We start from the raw sequence: 20,240 nt of genomic DNA on the forward strand, positions 1-20,240 counted from the left end.
TTTAAGTAGAGCACAGCTTTATTTCTTACCAGTTAAATCGTTCCTTCACATCGATACCCAGAATGTTTTTATTCTTTGTATGAGATTTTACAATATCCAAACTTTTAAAAAAACTGGATACAGCACTTTTGTCCATCATAAGCACCTCCGATTAGCAGTTGGCTACGTGCGGTGCGAAAGAAGTTCTACATACATACGTAGGTATATTTCACAACATTTGACTTGGTTATCATACATACTTCAACATAAACACCGGTTAGGGAAACTGGACACACTTTATGGAAAGTCCGAAATGGTTTATGCTTGATAAATAAAAACTAGACACAAAAACATCAATTATTGAAAAAAATGCAAAATAGACAAAACGCTTTTCAGTCAAAATTCCGGTGGCAGCGGCCTTGTGTCTGAACTGCCATTGTCAGGAATTGCTTATGGATGGATGACAAGACGCGCAATCAACTGTGCACGCTGACCCACCATACGCGCAGTCGCTTGGGCACGGGACGAAAAGCGTTGCTGTGAAACGGTTTCTGCCCACACACCTCGTTCGTTCCTCAGTCCGCTTGTCCTGGTGAGGGTCGCGGCGGCAGCATGCATGTTGAGTAGGGCGGTCTAGACCTACCTTTCCCTGGCGACTCAAGTTCTTCCTGGGGAATTCCCAGGCGTTCACAGGCCAGCTTAGCAACATAATCCCACCAGTGTGTCCTGGGGTAGCCCCAGGGTATTCGCCCAGTGGTACGTGCCTGGTAGAGTTCCAGGGGCAGTCTATCAGGAGGCGTCCTTACCAGGAGCCTCCTCTCTAGAACTCTGGCATAAAGCTTTACCTGGGACGGTGAGGAGTGCGATTCCTCTGCAGTTGGAGCACACCCACTGGTCCTCTTTTTAAAAGAAATGGTAACCACGACACCAGTTTGTCAATCCAGAAGTATAGTACAGTACCTGCCTTCCATACAACATTGAAGAGGCGTGTTAACCATGTCACTCTTACAAGAGGCGTGTTAACCATGACACTCTTACAAGAGGCGTGTTAACCATGACACTCCTACACTGCCCAGCGCTTTCAACAACTGGGCAAATCTCGTCCACACCAGCAGCTTTGCGCTATGAAGGCCCTCAACTGCCGCAGCGACATCAGCAGCCGTTAGGGATCTCACCCCCCCCCCCCAGCTGTTTAAAGGGCTGCCTACTCACTATTACCACTGAACTAGCAGGCCAGTTTGTATACAGAACAAGTGTTATGTTTCAATTAAAAGCAACACTGCACGTCTCCCTGATTAACGAGGTCGACATCTTTGTTGTGTGCGAAAACAAATGTCGTCAAATTGGCGAACGAATGACACTCATCATCCTCCCCGTTAGAAAAGCACCGGCAACATTACAAATGACCGCTGTGAGGGCCGAGCCAACATAGCGATCGCATCACTGAGAATTGTACAGCTAAACTTCGAAGTGACCTCCCATGCAAAGAGCGACTTCCTCTCCAAATGCTTGAAGACCAACAACATGCATGGTATTGTGCTACACGAAGCACGTGGAGAATGAGGGTGACCATTCCAATACCAACGAAGAGGAATACGGGCGCTGTATATGAAGCACTCTTCAAGCCATTGAACGGATGACCAGACTTCAATAGTTGTTTTGATAGTTGCTTTTCAAATACCATACAAAAGAAAGACTGGTGTGGTCGAGGCCTTTTATACATAACACTTACAAGAGACGTGAAGACACAAACCCTAATTATCTAAAACTCTTTAGAAAAACAAACTGCTGCACCTGCCAGGTTTCTGTATGTCCATCAATAGATGTGTGTGATTACCAGTAACACAGGAAGATGAAGTGTCACTCTCCACATTGCCATGGCCACAGAAACATGTGTTTACTTAATTATGGTGGACAGGTACAATGGCAGACATATTCGATTCTCTCCCTGGTGGTTTAAATGTCAGCTGTGTGGATGACACTGCTTGGAGGTAGGCTTTCCAAATTGGCATGGGCTAAGATTCTATCTTTGTCACGTGTGTGTCTTTGCTGATGGCCCACAAGGTGGTGCTTGAGCCGGAAAGCCATGCCGCACTCCGCACATGCAAAGGGTTTCTCGCCGGTGTGAATGCGCTTGTGTCGGATCAAGTCGAACGACTGTAGGAACACCTTCCCACACTGCTCGCACGCAAACAGCACCTCTCCTGCGTGGATCCGCTCGTGCTTCCGAAAGTATTGCAGGTCCCTGAACTTCTGGCCACACACCTTGCACTGGTAGGGCTTCTCCCCCGCTTCTCTGCATGCGTTTTGAATATGGGGGGCGGTTACTTTTAAGCGCTTAATGCAATTTTGTATGGCACTTCCACTTGCAGAGTTCATGTTTAGACTTCTGGCGTCGATGATTTCTGCATCTGTTTGGAAGTGCGGTCTGATCACGCTGGCTTCCATGTCGGCGAGAGGCGCTGCACTGTCATTCGCAGCGATCCTGCCATTTCTGAAACAGTTTATCAGTGCTACATTCTGTTGGTATATTCCAGAGATGGTGCACGTTTTCCTCTTACCATCTTCCCTTCTGGGTCCTATAAAAAACACAAGAGAAAATCTGTGTCTTAGCACTTCATAAATAACGTTTAAATTTTTGTAGAATACGTAAGTATGTTTGTATGTATGTATGCATGTTGAATGTTTCGCATTGTACATAGCCAACCATGCAAATCGGAGGTGCAACTGCATCTCAAGACCCTTAACCGAAAAATGAAGGGTGAAACGGATTTAGAGGATCTTATGTGTTTAGTTTGTTGGCCTTCCCGCCCACCTCCGATTATCATGGTTGACTACGTACGATGCGAAAGAAGTTCAGCATACGTACAGAGTACAAATACGTGATCCGAGGTTCCCGTGTGTGGATGACGTCACGAGGGAAAGGAGAGAAGGCGGGGCGAGAAAGAAAAAGAACGTCGCGGAAAGAGAGGGGTGACATCACCGGAAGAGGCGGGGCGATCGGGGCGCCTCTTGGTGGGGATCGGAGTGAGGAGGACGTGTGTGGCGTGAGCTCGTGGAAAATAAAGAACAGTGTGGCTCCCCCTAACTTTGGCTGGTGGACACATTACACATACATAACACATTGGCTGGGGGGAAAAAGAAAATCATAATAAAAGTGATAACAGTAAAAATAGACCTCTAACTCCACAACACAAATTAAAATCACCGAAAAAACTGCCAAGACTAAACTGACCGACGCAACGACTGCACAAGCATGAATATATGTCTAGAAACGTCCCAATAGCCATTAGCTTAAGCATGCACAGTAATTACTGCGGGCTGTTAGGGGAGGCGTAGGATTCAGTACGTCAGGATCCCCTCTACACCCTTGGAAATGTAATCTGTGTGCCACTGCAGGAACCCACACACCCTACACTCTTGACACAATATAGCACCTTACCCTCCTCCCTGTACTCCTTCCCTCTGGTGCTTGCGGAGAGGCAGTGCCTGTGGTCAAATCTCCGAGGGGCGAGGCCACACGGACAGCGCCCGTTTCCTATTCCTTTATGCACCTGGCTAACACGCTGTCTTATGCATTGGTTGCCGAACGAATACATTATAAGGTCGCACTCGTTACACACAAAGCGTGTGCCACAAATGAACCACAATACCTAGTTGATCTCGTCAAGGAATAAAACTATCATCGCAGCAGCTTTTGGCTAACTATCGAACAAAGATGGTCACTGCATCGCGAGCTTTCAAACGCTCTTCCTTCCGATATTAGGAAGCCAATGGAGCTATAAACTTAAATTATCTAGATTGAAAACTCATTTCGATAAAGCTGCTTTTTACGTCTAGTTTGTTGTCCTCCCCCCGCACCTCCAATTAGCACGGTTGGCTATGTGCGGTGTGCAAAAGAAGTTCAACATAAATACATACAGGGAGCTGCCAACGCCACGTCAAAGCGAGAGGCACTTGCACAGCGCTTGCTGCTTGCGACTGCAGCGCAAAGCTGCGAGCGTGCGGGGGCTGTGCACACCTGCATGGTGCTGCTGTAGAGGCTGCGCTGTGGCGGTAGTGGCGTTGGTGATGTGGGCACTGGAGGCGTAATGCCCGCCGCTCTCGCACGCTCGGGGAAGCACGCCCCCCCCCAGCGAGGGGCCACGGAGACCCTGCCGTGAGTCTTTCCGCACACTCCACGAGGAAGCGTCGTCATGCCCGAGTGATGACGCCGAGCAGCCCGCATTGCCGCGAGGCTCCTCCTGCGCTCCGCACTGCGTCACCGCGGACTCCACGTTCATCGACAACGAACGAGCCTCTTTGGATTTTATGTCATCTGGTAAAAAAAAAAGACAAGTTTGTGTACACGCACTGTAGAAACCACACGGTATGGAAGAAAACAGCATATGATAATAAAGATAGAGGATTTAGTAAATGAGTAAACTTCAATCTAAATAAAATCATAATGAACACTCCATCAAAATCTGAAGAAAAAACTATATATTTATAAATTAGCATATAAACACGTATTAATGGAGTGGTTAAACATCCCAGTATAGGACCACAGAGCTTGGGAAATTGTTGATAGGGCCGGTGCCGGCTGCCTTTCTGGTCCTTGAAAACTGTGCAGCGCTACAATTACTACAGCCTTCATATGCGATTTGCATCAATGACGGAACAATATAAAAATGTAACTTTATTGTACTGAAAACATTAGATGTGTAAATATAATATACGGCAGAGAGAGCAGGCGGCTGGGGAGACGCGTCCAGACAGTATACCCATGGAAGGCCGCAGCCCATAGCAAGAGGCAACACAGCATTATCGACCTCTACAAACACCCTGATGACGGTCATTCTGGCCGTGTGCAACACACACGTGAGTGTACAATGTCTACGTATTCCTACGTGTTTATGTACGTTTATATTCCCTGTACCACAGTATACGTTGAGTCACGATGCTGTGAAAACGCTCCTGCTCTGGAGTTGTTGTGGCGAGATGTTAACTTCTTCGCCCGGTATACAGGTCGTAGGTTCAATCCCAAATCTGACACCTGTTGTATATTTGGAGTTTGCATGTATCACTCTCCTCTTGGTCGTGTGGATTTTTCTCTGAATCCTCAGTGTTTTTCCCCCAACATTAAGAAACATGCGTTTAGAGTATTTGGCTGCTATACATTTTCACATAATTGTAAGCCATACTCTTTGGTTTGTTCGGTAAAGTCAAGTAGGTATAAAATAAAATAAATCACGACCTTTCTGGCGCAACACAAGCGTCCATCATCAGGTGGGAAAGCATGGTCTGCTGCTGAGGCAGACTGAATTGTAAGCCACTTCGATGAACTATCATCGGTGGCCAGGTCACTTCTGAAAAAGAGCTATATAGCTCAGTGGGCCTTACCTGGTAATATAAAAAAAGTTTAGTTTTAAAAGTTTATAGTTTTAGAACTCTGTATACCCAATAAGATCTGATTCTGATATAGCTTTCATGGATCCCACCTAAGCCTACAGCAGAAAATTACTTTTGATATTTAGTTTATGAAGATTAAAAATTCATTTATTTTTGCCTCTTAAAACCTTGCTCACATTTACAAAAAAGTTTTCATTGTGAAAATTCCACACAAAATCTTTACAATAAACACAGGAAATCACCGACTCACCAACGTGAATGATGACTCCTGCTTCTGCGTCGAGGTTCCACGCACGACGCACTGGGTTGTCGTGTTCGTCGCCATTGTTTAGGTCTCCACATTGGGCCACGCCATCAAACATTTCATCTGCGACAGATAGCGGTACCATTTCCTTGCCATGACGGGCCGATGCGAAGAAGCCTCGCAGCACTTCCACACAACAAACTACTCTGGGTAACGAACTCAATAGCCACTCGGGCGACCGTGCAGCAAGGGGTAAGCAATGTGCACCGAATCAGCCGCTCAACCCAGCACACTGTGGTGCTCATCGGCATCGGCAAGCCAGACCTGGTGCTCCAAATTCCACTTTCCTCTTGGCGATAACTAGCACGTATATATATTTACTCGGACCGTACTTTCACAGCATGGATGGGACAATTTTCCCACACCTTCGATTAGCACGTTTGGCTACGTAACGGCACAAAAGAAGTTCAACAAACATAAGTGCATTTCTCGCACCGGAACCAAAAAGAGACTTAGCTCATTCACGGAGGCAGGCACCTGCTGCATGCCTCCGAGGAGCACCGTGGCCAGCGTCAAGGCAATGGGTACGCGGGGCGAGTTGGCCAGCGTACAAGGAAGCGACATTGAGAGAGTATACGTGCAGGAGATGAACCCAGGGGATCAGATGCATTGCCCACGCATTGTCCAAAACGATCGGCACGCCACGTCTACCCCCACGTCACCTACAAACACTTGCATCAACTACTAACATTTTCCCTGTAGACGAGATAATGCAGGGCACAGCCAAGAACATGGAAGGAGTGGGAAACGTAAGGGATTGTGGATACGCCAGCAACACGGCACTAGCTGGATCTAGTATGGCGGTGACAGGGCAGACATTCGCAGTTCCAACCCGGCAGGCCGCTCTTGTTAATTCTTCTGTGTGTATAAACCATCAAATGCTTGGCGCCATCTGCTTTGTAGTGGATGTTAAAGATCCCGAGATGTCAATTGAGGAGGAGTAGCGCGTTGCACCGGTGGCATTATCAAAATTTCCCAAAATTTTAATAACTACCAGCAAATTACTAAATGAAGAAAACAGCAATTGTCGCCCCCTGCTGTAAAACTTAAGAAGCTGTCCTGAAAAAGATCCTTGATAATTATTCCACTTGGGTAAACAAGTGGAATAATCATAAAACTTGTGCCCACACTGCCCCTAGCACAACAGCATAGAAGCAGCAGACTTGGGAAAACGTTTTTAGAAGTAAAACAATAAGGCAAACGACTCCATTCACATAAATGCTGCAACATTGCAAAGTCCGTTTGCATGCATATAGACAGGCGGATGTGACAAGGCTTTCACAGACAAATGTTCAACAAGACTAACAATGCGTGTTCATATATTGCTGCTCAAAACAACAGCAAGCACATGACTTGTGTGGTTTAATACACGCCACATTCAATATATTCGATTTTTGTACAAGTAACATACAGTGAGGGAAAAAAGTATTTGATCCCCTGCTGATTTTGTACATTTGCCCACTGGCAAAGAAATTATCAGTCTATAATTTTAATGGTAGGTTTATTTGAACAGTGAGAGACAGAATAACAACAAAATCCAGAAAAACGCATGTCAAAAATGTTATAAATTGATTTGCATTTTAATGAGGGAAATAAGTATTTGACCCCTCTGCAAAACATGACTTAAAACCCTTGTTGGCAATCACAGAGGTCAGACGTTTCTTGTAGTTGGCCACCAGGTTTGCACACATCTTGGGAGGGATTTTGTCCCACTCCTCTTTGCAGATCTTCTCCAAGTCATTAAGGTTTCGAGGCTGACGTTTGGCAACTCGAACCTTCAGCTCCCTCCACAGATTTTCTATGGGATTAAGGTCTGGAGACTGGCTAGGCCACTCCAGGACCTTAATGTGCTTCTTCTTGAGCCACTCCTTTGTTGCCTTGGCCGTGTGTTTTGGGTCATTGTCATGCTGGAATACCCATCCACGACCCATTTTCAATGCCCTGGCTGAGGGAAGGAGGTTCTCACCCAAGATTTGATGGTACATGGCCCCGTCCATCGTCCCTTTTGATGCGGTGAAGTTGTCCTGTCCCCTTAGCAGAAAAACACCCCCAAAGCATGTTTCCACCTCCATGTTTGACGGTGGGGATGGTGTTCTTGGGGTCATAGGCAGCATTCCTCCTCCTCCAAACACGGCGAGTTGAGTTGATGCCAAAGAGCTCCATTTTGGTCTCATCTGACCACAACAATTTCACCCAGTTGTCCTCTGAATCATTCAGATGTTCATTGGCAAACTTCAGATGGGCATGTATATGTGCTTTCTTGAGCAGGAGGACCTTGCGGGCGCTGCAGGATTTCAGTCCTTCACGGCGTAGTGTGTTACCAATTGTTTTCTTGGTGACTATGGTCCCAGCTGCCTTGAGATCATTGACAAGATCCTCCCGTGTAGTTCTGGGCTGATTCCTCACCGTTCTCATGATCATTGCAACTCCACGAGGTGAGATCTTGCATGGAGCCCCAGGCCGAGGGAGATTGACAGTTCTTTTGTGTTTCTTCCATTTGAGAATAATCGCACCAACTGTTGTCACCTTCTCACCAAGCTGCTTGGCAATGGTCTTGTAGCCCATTCCAGCCTTGTGTAGGTCTACAATCTTGTCCCTGACATCCTTGGAGAGGTCTTTGGTTTTGGCCATGGTGGAGAGTTTGGAATCTGATTGATTGATTCTGTGGACAGGTGTGTTTTATACAGGTAACAAGCTGAGATTAGGAGCACTCCCTTTAAGAGTGTGCTCCTAATCTCAGCTCGTTACCTGTATAAAAGACACCTGGGAGCCAGAAATCTTTCTGATTGAGAGGGGGTCAAATACTTATTTCCCTCATTAAAATGCAAATCAATTTATAACATTTTTGACATACGTTTTTCTGTTTTTTGTTGTTGTTATTCTGTCTCTCACTGTTCAAATAAACCTACCATTAAAATTATAGACTGATCATTTCTTCGTCAGTGGGCAAACGTGGAAAATCAGCAGGGGATCAAATACTTTTTTCCCTCACTGTATACGCTTCAGCAACCCCATGTTACGGTGTTCGGGAAGTTCTTATTATCGCTTGAATGGAAGACAAGCGAATGGTTGACGCGACAATACGAGGTGAGCTTCCGTCCCTCAACGCTCTATCTAGCTCAATACCCGAGTGCACGCGCTGCACTTCCTCTCACACCTCGTTTCATCACCTCCACCTCATGCCACCATGTGGAAGAGAGGAAGGTTATTTTTGACTAATGGAGGTTTGCGAATAAATGTAGATTAGCCGAACGTCATCTCATAAAGTTAAACTGAGTTCCTGCTCAAATGAGCGTTGAGGCATTGATACTCAACTGTTCCCGACAGGCCCGGGCCAGTGGTGCACATTCCACATTCCTATAGCAGGGTTGAGTTTATCTATAGGAAAACCACTGTCGACCTCCCCACAAACCCTATTAAAAATATATATATATTACCAGGTAAGGCCCATCGAGCTTAACCAAGTGGCTTATGTGGAAATTTATAGCAGCCAAATACTCTAAACGCATGTTGATTCTAAATGTAGAGGGAAAAAATGAAGGAACCAGAGAATAATCCACATGACCACGGGCAGACCATGCAAATTCCAAATATACAGGCATCAAGGTCAAAACTGAATCCAGGACCTCCTGTATACCATGCTAGGTAGTTAACATCTTGCTACAGTGAAGCAATGGAGCCGAGTGAACCCCCAACCAGGATTTGACCTCATAGCCGCTCGCTCTACTGCTGAGGCAAATGACCGGTTAATCACCCGGTCGTGAGGTAGACTCCGACATGCAGGCAATGAAATATTTTCACAAAACAATGAAAGCATGCGACACCATACCTATTGGGGACCCTCCAAACGAATCGTCTCTTGAGATGTCATCTTTTTCGACTTTGACCTCCACCAACGCTTCGGGTGTTTTAATGTCTCCAAGAGTGACCTCCAGCGCCGGCGACAGCCTTGCGGGACCTGGGGCCCTCTCTTGAGGCGAGGCCATTCCCCTGGGCAAGCTGTCGTCTCTTTTCACAAAAATCCTCGTGGGGCCTGAAAGGATAAATTATTAATTGTTATGCGCAGCAACATTTGAATAATTCACAGAGTTCTGCACGATTAAAACTCGTAGTTAAACGAGTCACGATTCTCCACTCAAGCAAGTCTAAACTATATAAACTATATTTTTTATTTACCACTAAGCTGCTATGTTTCTCTTTTTCAGAAGCAACCTAGCCACAAATGATAGCTCAACAAAATGGCTTATCATGTGGAAATTTATAGCAGCCGAATACTGTAAATGCATGTTGATTCTAAATGTGGAGAAAAAGCCATCCGACCATGGGGAGAACATGCAAACTCCAAACATATAGTAGGTGTCAGGGTCGGGATTGAACCCATGTACTCTTGTATACCAGGTGAGGCGGTTAACATCTTGTCACCATTCGATCAGCTACTTTTACCATCCATTGTATTATCTGTTTATTGGTGTCTCATTTGTAGTTCTTTCACTCGATTAGCATTAAAGTAACATGCACATATAATCCGAATGTAGTTTGTGCAAATTAAAAACACGTTTGTGATTACGTGTGACTTGGTGTGTATCGTGGGCCTTAACGTTCAATACGCAGATGAATAGATCCATTCTTGCACCCCTAAGTCCGTTAAATTCATATTTTTAACACAATTCAGCATCAACGCTTACCATTATATTTTCTCTTCACTTTTGAATTTCGCAAAATACTAAACTATTTTTTAGTATTCGTGTTCGGCCTAATTTTAACAATAAAACAAAGTGTGACGCTGTGAATCACCATGGGCCATGCGTCCTGCATATTCAATTTAGGGTTAGAATTCTTAAACATTACAACACAAACTATAGCAATTGTTTTCTACACCAAAAAAGCATTAACCACGTGTAAGAAAAGGTGCTAAAGTATCCCTAAGAGGTGCCTACATTTGGCTCTTTGAGAGTCAAGAACTCTGAACACTCAGATTTCTAATGGTGTCTGTGCCAGGCATGGGGGCACACGCTTCGAACCCAGCGCTTTAAGAGGCATTGGAAATGGACTGTACCCAAGTCATCAGCAAAATGGTCCATGAACAAGGCGGATAATGTTCTGGCAACAGAACTGACCGTAATCGGACATTTACTCTCCATGGTTACCGAGTGCTGATCATGACTCATGCCATGTATCGGAAGAGAGTGGCTGTGCAGGTCATCACGAATTCCACCCAAGAACTACAGCTTCAAACATTCTACAGATGTTATTATTACAAAAAAAACAAAGAAACACACCCATGTCACTTCGACATTTACCTGGCTCCAGCAGCGCCTCCATGTTCTCCTCGTGCGCATCTTGAGAATCTTCCGTCATGCACGGATCGGCCAAAGTCTCATATTCCTCAGCTTGTTTCAATGAGACACCACGAAAGAGACCCAGCATATTTCATGCATGATTAGAGTGCATCAGATTGAAGTCGAAACGTGTGAATGTGTACACCATAAGGTGGTATTCTAAACACCGATCATCAACAAATCATTTTTTGCAGACCATCAAACCGTTTTGAACAAATACTTCCAATGACATACCACATTAACTTATGGTATTGCACGATTGTGAATATCTGCAAACGCCAACAAATACTGTACACATTAAACTCTGCAACACGATTTATTGAACTAAACAGTAAATTCCACAGTCCCTCCATCACCTGCGTTTGAGCAGGTTCCAGCATCCGGGTCCTCCAGCGTGTCCATGTAGAGCGCAGGCTCCAGGCAGCTGAACCTCTCCGCCGACTGCTGCAGCTCCTGGCTCAGGGTGCTGAGCATCAGGACGATGGCTTCCAACAAGCCACTGAGAAAAGGCTGCAGCGGGGGGCCGGAGTGAGACCCAGGCAGCAGGGAAAACCTGCTGCTTCTCTCCCTCCGCTTCGTAAGCAGCGCTTCTGTGGCTCTGCGCACTGCGGCGTAGAAAGCGAAGGGCAGCCTCTGCTTGGCGGCAGAGAGGAACTCGGCACGGATCTGCGGCTGCTCGGCGCAGGCCAGGAAGGATTCGTAGTCAGCGACGCCGAGCTCCGCGTCCACAGCCTCGACGGCGCGTGCGCTCACGCCGTGGGCGGACAGCCACCCGGAGAAGTCTTCTCTGGGGTTGATGGAGACTTCAAGCATAGCCATGGCAAGCAATGCCGGATCACCTCACCGACCTGCAGCGCGGAAACATCAGTTCACCGGGACACCACATGCAAGGACCAATGTAAGGCAAGTATATCATAATGCAGATATCGAAATTTATAAACAATCAGATTGGATCAGATCCTGAGTGACAGTGCATTCACCAATATCCAATTATCCTGCAGTGAACAATGAAGCCTGTTCCTAGACAGGGAAAGCCCTGGTCTACTCGACTAAGACCTTTAAAATGAGATTGTGCATTCATTGTATGAGAGATCACAAGGACACATTTATTGGAAACATCATTCATTATTTAACCTACCATTTCTTACAAAAAACGTCTACAGTATGCCACACAGTGCGCTAACACCGAACTCAAGAGGAATTCTTAGCCTCTATAGAAACCCAAGATTACTCTGATGCAAAGACTGACCGAAGACCCAGATTGTCTGGATAAGATAGATAAGTCCCTGGAAAATGTTGCTGCTGGGAAAGTTTCTGGGCGCGATCGCCTCCGTCCATGTCGATGGGCAACCTGGCCACCTCAGTTCTCCTCGTGCACACTCAGGAACCATCAACTCTCCTCGAGCGGTGAGAGAATTTGCTCCGTAGGATGTGAGACACTTACGGTACCCGCTTCATAAACCCAGCAGGCCACTAGGCATGTGCTCAACATATCGCTCTGTTCGCTGCCTGTACTAATTAGGCAAGTCAGTGAGGCACACCTGCACTAATTAGGCAAGTCAGTAACAAGCACCTGTACTAATTAGGTAAGTCAGTAACGAGCACCTGTACTAATTAGGCAAGTCAGTGAGGGGCACCTGTACTAATTAGGTAAGTCAGTAACGAGCACCTGTACTAATTAGGCAAGTCAGTGAGGCACACCTGTACTAATTAGACAAGTCAGTGAGGGGCAGCTGTACTAATTAGGCAAGTCAGTGAGGCACACCTGTACTAATTAGGCAAGTCAGTGAGGGGCACCTGTACTAATTAGGCAAGTCAGTGAGGCACACCTGTACTAATTAGGTAAGTCAGTGAGGCACACCTGTACTAATTAGGTAAGTCAGTGAGGGGCAGCTGTACTAATTAGGCAAGTTAGTGAGGCACACCTGTACTAATTAGGCAAGTCAGTGAGGGGCAGCTGTACTAATTAGGCAAGTCAGTGAGGGGCAGCTGTACTAATTAGACAAGTCAGTGAGGCACACCTGTACTAATTAAGCAAGTCAGTGAGGGGCACCTGTACTAATTAGACAAGTCAGTAATGAGCACCTGTACTAATTAGGCAAGTCAGTGAGGGGCAGCTGTACTAATTAGGCAAGTCAGTGAGGCACACCTGTACTAATTAGGTAAGTCAGTGAGGCACACCTGTACTAATTAGACAAGTCAGTGAGGGGCACCTGTACTAATTAGACAAGTCAGTGAGGCACACCTGTACTAATTAGACAAGTCAGTGAGGGGCACCTGTACTAATTAGACAAGTCAGTAACGAGCACCTGTACTAATTAGGTAAGTCAGTGAGGGGCACCTGTACTAATTAGACAAGTCAGTGAGGGGCACCTGTACTAATTAGACAAGTCAGTAACGAGCACCTGTACTAATTAGACAAGTCAGTGAGGGGCACCTGTACTAATTAGACAAGTCAGTAACGAGCACCTGTACTAATTAGACAAGTCAGTGAGGGGCACCTGTACTAATTAGGCAAGTCAGTGAGGGGCAGCTGTACTAATTAGGCAAGTCAGTGAGGCACACCTGTACTAATTAGGTAAGTCAGTAATGAGCACCTGTACTAATTAGGTAAGTCAGTGAGGGGCAGCTGTACTAATTAGGCAAGTCAGTGAGGGGCAGCTGTATTAAGTATCAACAAACACGCGAGGCATCAACTCTGCTCAGGTCACTTCAGCTGCGAAGGAAATGAGACGGCGAGGGGGAATTGGATGTTCGCCTGCACGCAAGTTCCAGCGCAGCATACCCTGCAGGGCTCTGTAGGGGTTAAAGGTTTGACAATAATAATGAACATTCTACAGCACAGCTGCAACCCAGCGTGTGGCTGCTGAAGGTGATGTAGCGGTTAGCGCGCTGCCAGACGAACCCGGCCATCCAAGTTCGAATCCCGCTCACGGCCAACAATAGTGCCTTTTATTTGAATCGGTCCTGGGCCTCCTCGAGGTCGACTCCGCCTCAAATGCGTACCTGGTGCGGTGTGTAAACATCGCCACCCCCCCGCCCTCCCTCGTGTGCCGTGCCGGCCTTCATAGGCGCTCGCTAACAGCACTTGGCCCCAACAGTCCGTTAAAGCTACACGGGGGATCTTTGTCTTTGGTGGTGAAGTTGCGATGGGGGGGTTCGAGGCAGCGCGAACTGCAGCGAACGAGCTGAGCGTCAACCTCCACTCGCACGTGAAGTTCACCCCCAGCGCGGTGCCCACGAGGTCAACAATGGCAATAACAAAGGGTCACGTGACATATGGAGACGAGATTGGCGCATGAATGCTCGTGTCGTAATCACGGTATCGCGGCAACACCAATAGACCCCACTAACAGTTTTCTCATTTGCATATTAATTTCTGTTTGAAATACACCTTACTCTTTAAAAAAATATTACGTTTTATTGTAATTAAATGAGGGTCCCAAGATAACTGCATCACCCTGTACAATGTCCTATACTTTATGAACGGGAACTTTATAGCTCATCAGATTCCTACACTACAAATATTCCGATTCAATTGCCGCACGCGTTGGGCCGAGCACCCCCAGGCAACCACCGGACTCTGTCCCAGTGCTCGACCTCACCCCAGGCGCTTCCTCGTGCTGCGCCTCGCCACCCACCCCCCAGCGTTGTCGCGATCAATCCACTGCCCAGCACCTCATTGAGAATGGCCCCGCCATAGGGACGTGATGTTCCACCGCAGGCTCACGACCGCTGTAGTCACCCCACCATTAAAATAGAACACCCCAATCCCCTGTGCTCTCACGGGGGGTGTTGGAGGGGGCTACCCCCGACCGCCTTTGTCTCCCCCGCGCTGCTCAGTTTAGGCAGAGTTGGCCCAGCGCGGAGGTGAGGGAGGGGGGTGCCGGGACAGTCATGGACGCACGGAACCGCCACCGTAAGGGGGGGGGGGGGGGTGTGAGTCTCAGTTCGTCACCACGGCGTGAGCTCGGCTCAGCACCGCCATGGCCACCACCACCACCGTCTCCTCCTCGCCACTCACCGCGAGCGCCACGTGACCACCGCCACCACCGCCTCCCGGAAGTGACGATCCCCCCCTTTACCCCCTCTTCACCCCCCTTTTACCCCCTCTACCCCCCAGCGGTGGTCACGTGTCACGCGATGGGTGGTGTCTTGTGTGGCAGCCACGCGGTCACGTGACAAGGGTGCTATGCCGAACGCGTGCGTCAATTTATCAGAATCTGTATTCATGGTGGAGGAATCCGATGAGCTTCAAAGCTCTTTTTCACAGATATCCAGTAGGGCCCGGTCAGAACTTTACAACAACAAACAATGCAAAAACACGACAGGAGTGCAACATATAGGTACAATTGTGCAGGTTGGACCAGATGTCTTGTGACCCTAATTTAATTCTCTAAAACTTTATATGTTTACTAGCAGGAAGTACCCGGCGTTGCCCGGGCAAAAAAGACACACACACACATCGACTTACACACACAGACATCGACTCACACACACAAACACATCGGCCCACACACACATCGACTCACACACAACAACAACCGCCATTCGCCACTAAGTGGCTGTGACGTCACCACGACGCTTGTGCCAGGCCATGTGCACCTTGAGGCCACGTGAAGTGTCGAACGCCCGCGGGCAGGAGGTCACGGGGCAGACCCAGGTGCCACGGGTCGACTGACTGAGATGACCGAGATTACCGGCTGATGTACCACCTGTGCCCCCTACTGTGCCAACTTGCTGTGCTTTAGCCACCCGGCGCTCCGCTCGTTGTTGTGAGCGTCGCTCCTCCGCCCTCCCTTGTTGTTGGAGGGCGACTGCCTCCAACTGCCCAGTAGCGTCCTTCACGAGCCTCCTCCACAGAGGCCGATCTTGACACCGCTGGTACCAGTCATCGGCAAGTCCACTCAGCTCCACATCCTCCTGTACCACATCACTCCATCTCTTCTCTAGCCCGTGCCACGCCCGTTTAGCCCCCTCGATCCGGCCGAACAAAAGCTGTTTCGGCATGCGGTGGCTGGGCATGCGGGCTACATGACCCAGCCAACGCAGCCTTGCCTGCTGGAGGAGCTCACCGATGGAACTTTGTCCAGATCTTTCGAGGATTTGTGAGCTCCTCACACAATCCAGCCTGGTTAATCCAGGATTGATCGTAGGCAGGCCAGCCTAAATGTTTCTAACCGGCGGAGATGTCCATTAGGGGGGTCCACGTTTCGCAAGCGTAGAGAAGGGAGGGAATGACCGTGGCCGAGAAGACCCGAAGCTTCGTGCGGAGCGACAGACCAGGTAGCTTCCACACAGCGTTACACAACCGATGAAAAGAATGCCGCTCGACTGATTCGGAGTGAGATCTCTGCTGTCAAACCGGAGCCGGTCATGAGCACACTGCCCAGGTATGGGAAACTCTCCACTCTCTCCACAACTGCCCCATCACCAATTGGGAGTTGTGGGGGTGGAGTGCCCGATGGAACAAAATACCCAGGCAGGTGCTTCGTTTTGGTGGGGCTGATGGTAAGACCCCACCTCTTAGTGGCACACTCCAGTTTCAACAACAGCGCCTCCAACTCCTCCTCTGAGTGAGCGGTAATTATCAGGTCGTCGGCATACATAACGTGGTTGACCAATAGGAAGCCATGCCTTGACCGCACCCGGGCATTGATCAGCCTCCCATTGTATCTGTACCAGATGGAAATTCCTCTGGTACAGCTACTGAAGGCTTCACCAACTACGTGGTCGAAATAGATGTTAAATCATGTTGGAGCCAGAGGACATCCCTGTCGCACCCCAAGGTGTACAGGGAATGGCTCTGACTCCCGGCCCCGTAGTTTTACCCGGGCCTGCTCACCATCATGAAGGTCCTTAATGAGCGTGAGCAGAGGGTCAGGGACTCCGAAAGCACGAAGAACAACCCAGAGCCCAGGCCTACTGATGGTATCATAGGGCTTGACCAGGCCAATGAAGCAGAGATGTAGATCTTGTTGGAATTCCCTACACCTCTGCTGTAGCAAACGGACAGAAAATATGGCATCTGTGCAGGACCGCCCTTTCCTGAAACCGCATCGGGGCTCTGCAAGCCTTTCCTCAGCGTGCCTAGCAAGGCGATGTTGAATAATCCTTGCAAGGCGATGTTAAATAATCCCTGCACACACAGACAGACAAACAATGACATTTATAGGTAAAAAAAAGTTAAGTTGATTTCAAACGGAAATGAATATGCAAATGAAAAATGTTCTAGGGGTCCATTAATTGGGAGTCACAATACATCTGGACCACTCTGCATTCTGCGTATGTGGCCTTGTGAAGGGGACGGGAGTACGAGACGACACCAATGATACCGTCTAGATCTTACAAGGATCTGTGAGCTCCCCACACAATCCAGTCTGGTTAAAGCCAGGATGGATCATAGGCAGGCCAGCCTGAACGATTAAAACCGGCACAGATCTCCACGTTTATCAAGCATAGGGAATGGAGGGCATAACTGTGGCTGAGATCCGGAGCTTCGAATGGAGCGACAGGCCAGGTAGCTTCGACACTTTACCCAGCTGATGAAAAGATAATGCCGCTCGACTGATTCGGAGTGAGACCTCTGCTGCAAAGCCGGAGTTGGTCATAAGCACACTGCGCAGGTATGGCAAACTCTCCACTCTCTTCACAACTGCCCGATCATTCATGGGGAGTTGAGGGGGTGGTGTATTGGATTACACAAATTACCCAGGCAGGTGATTCGTTTTGGTGGGCTGATGGTAAGGCCCCACCTCTTAGCAGCACACCCCAGGAAAAAACCTCCAACTCCTCAGAGTGAGCACCAATTACCAGATCATCAGCATACATAACATGGTTGACCAATAGGGAGCCATCCCTTGATTGCACACGGGCATCGATCATCCTCCCATTGTATCTGTCCCAGATATAAATTAATCTAGTACAGCCATGGAAAGTCTCTCGAACTATGTAGTTAAAGAATATGTTAAATAATGTGGGAGGATGTCCCTGTCGCACCCCAAGATAAACAGGGAATGGCTCGGACTCCTGGACACACAGCTTTACCCTGGCCTGCTCATCATCATAAGCATAGAGTCTGGGACCCCGAAAGCACAAAGAACAACATATAGCCCTGGTCTATTGATGGTAGATCAATAAAGCATAGGTGTAGGTCCAGTTAAAATTCCTACACCTCTGTTGTAGCAGATAGAGAATATGTTATCTGTGCAGGACCGCCTCGGTCTGAAACCACATTACATTGCTACAAAGACAAAGATCCCCCCTATAGCCTGAATAGACTATTGGGGCAAGTTCTGTTAGCGAGCACCTATAAAGGCCGGCACTGTGGCACACGAGGGGGTGGGTGGCCAGTACCACGCCCAATCGCCTTTTTTCTCCCCAGTGGCGATGTTTACACACCGCACCAAGCACTAATTTGAGGATGAGTCGACCTAGAGGAAGTCCAGGACCGGATCAGATATTCGTCACCAGTAACCGCTACACCACCGCTCCCCATCCTCAGAAGTGCCCCACTCAACCACAAGCACCGCCCACACAGAGAGAGCAGCCGCCTGCTCACTGCCTGAAGATGAGTGACACGGATGGTGCCGTTTAGCCGGTTGTCCAGCTGTTTCACAAGGGGTTATCGGTGGTGCGTGAGCACAGCAGCAATATAAAAAGACTAAAACATCAACAAAGCAGAGAACGAATACAGGATCTTAAGGAATATTGCACAACGATCAAACGAGGTATTTAACAGTCGGAAACGAAACATGCCAATCGAGCAAGAGGCGCCAGAAACTTAGGTATGGGTGCACGTAAGCTCGTTGTTTTGGTATAAATTGGACATAAAGAGCGGAGTGAATGAAACAAACCAAGCTGTAGATCGTCTTCTTCCGTATGACTGCTGATGTCGATGCAGAGGACCAACTACAATCTCACATTCAGGTGGTCAAGCCCAGACAATCAGGGCAGGAGCAGCGGCGTTGTATCATCGCTGCGGTCTCCGTATTTATGAATCGGGCATTGCGTCGTGATAAGTTGTAGGGTCTGTTCTGGATGACCACAGTCGCACACTGGAGAGTTTTTAATTTTCCATTTGTGCATCGGGTATCCACATCTGCCATGGTGTGTGCAATGGCTACGGTTTAGGGTGGACCATGAGCTTCGTGGAAGATCAAACCCAGGGAAAGCTGTAGAGGAGCGGAAAAGGTATTCCAGAAACGCAGGAAGACGTTTTATCAATCCTAGTTTTAACAAATAGAATGTATAATTGGATTACCGAGGCACTTCTGAGGATACGAAAGTTATAGGAACTAAGTGTTAATTTAGGTATTTGGTGTATTTGCTTAAGAGGACTATTAGGATGATATCCAGGAGGGGGGAGATCTGAGTTAATGTCCAGGTTACGATGATGAGTTGCATCGGGGACGTCAAGGGCAACACCGATATCGGAGTCATATCCAGTGTAGTAATGAACTCAGACGGTTTAATACAAATTCGGAAGCTAGGTGGTAGATGGTGCCACAATACAGCAAATATCTGGGCAGGATGGTGGCTAGCCCGCCCACTGCATATTCCCCCCACTGCATATTAGCCCCCCCCCATTTGTATATATAACTCGGTCCCGCCCATGAACTTTGACAAAGAAAATGTTAAATTGACAGGAGTGCAAGTGGGCATGATGGAGAGGTGCATGCTTGAAATAACCATGAGACAGAAACATAGATACAATTAATTGAGGCATGATCTTGACTTTTAAGAAAAGTCGGTGGACTTTGGCGGGACAGAGCACGAGAAGGGATGGGGGATGGTGGCCGGTGGTTGAAACCAAGGACGGTGGTGCTAGCAAGAGCACGCCCCCGTGCTCCAGGGGACGTCCACTTCGGAGACGTAGGAGCATCAGCTCGTGTGTAGGCGATAAATGTGTATGTTGAACTTCTTTCTCACCGTACATAGCCAACCGTGCTAATCGAAAGTGCAGGATGGTTACAGTGCAGGACAAAGGGCGGCTTTTATTCAGCACTGGACTATGGTTGATGATGGTGATCATGACCATCATTTATTATAGCTCATATTATCACCATCAATTATCGTCATGCATTATTACCATCAACATTTTGTCTCCTTTGCATCATCACTGCCATCTTCACGTGCGAGTGCGTGCGAGTCGGCTTTCCAGCATTTGGCAGACAGCTGTGACTTTTCAGTAACAACGTAAGTTTCCCTAAAGTCTCTGGACAAAT

General features: G+C 47.9%; 1 protein-coding gene across 3 annotated transcripts; it reads right to left on the reverse strand.

Moving 5' to 3' along the window:
- LOC116944065 (uncharacterized) lies at positions 1 to 15,093 on the reverse strand. Of its 3 annotated transcripts, none has more exons than XM_032957468.2 (7): positions 15,038 to 15,093; positions 11,370 to 11,861; positions 10,975 to 11,064; positions 9,504 to 9,707; positions 5,621 to 5,737; positions 4,001 to 4,297; positions 1 to 2,558 (listed from the first exon to the last, which is right to left on the reverse strand). In XM_032957468.2, exons 2-7 carry the CDS (start codon positions 11,830 to 11,832, stop codon positions 1,936 to 1,938), a joined length of 1,794 nt encoding a protein of 597 aa, XP_032813359.2. In that variant the 5' UTR covers positions 11,833 to 11,861; positions 15,038 to 15,093; the 3' UTR covers positions 1 to 1,935. The 3 variants fall into 3 exon arrangements, with proteins under 3 accessions (XP_032813359.2, XP_032813360.2, XP_075924451.1); XM_032957469.2 differs by lacking the exon at positions 15,038 to 15,093 and adding an exon at positions 14,619 to 15,031; XM_076068336.1 differs by lacking the exon at positions 5,621 to 5,737.
- Positions 15,094 to 20,240: the final 5,147 nt, after the last annotated feature.

Source organism: Petromyzon marinus, chromosome 20 (assembly GCF_048934315.1).
Source record: "Petromyzon marinus isolate PM22_M1 ecotype Great Lakes invasive population chromosome 20, UKy_Petmar_22M1.pri1.0, whole genome shotgun sequence".
In the NCBI taxonomy this organism is placed as follows: Eukaryota; Metazoa; Chordata; class Hyperoartia; order Petromyzontiformes; family Petromyzontidae; genus Petromyzon; species Petromyzon marinus.

Bases quoted from the DNA above. Each gene is read 5' to 3' on its own strand.
- LOC116944065 (XM_032957468.2), bottom strand. From the start codon at position 11,832: ATGGCTATGCTTGAAGTCTCCATCAACCCCAGAGAAGACTTCTCCGGG. The intron at 9,708-10,974 runs GTAAATGTCGAA...TTATCCTTTCAG, and splicing joins GGAGGCGCTGCTGGAGCCAG to GCCCCACGAGGATTTTTGTG. The intron at 2,559-4,000 runs GTGTGCACAGCC...TGTTTTTTATAG, and splicing joins TCTACAGCAGCACCATGCAG to GACCCAGAAGGGAAGATGGT.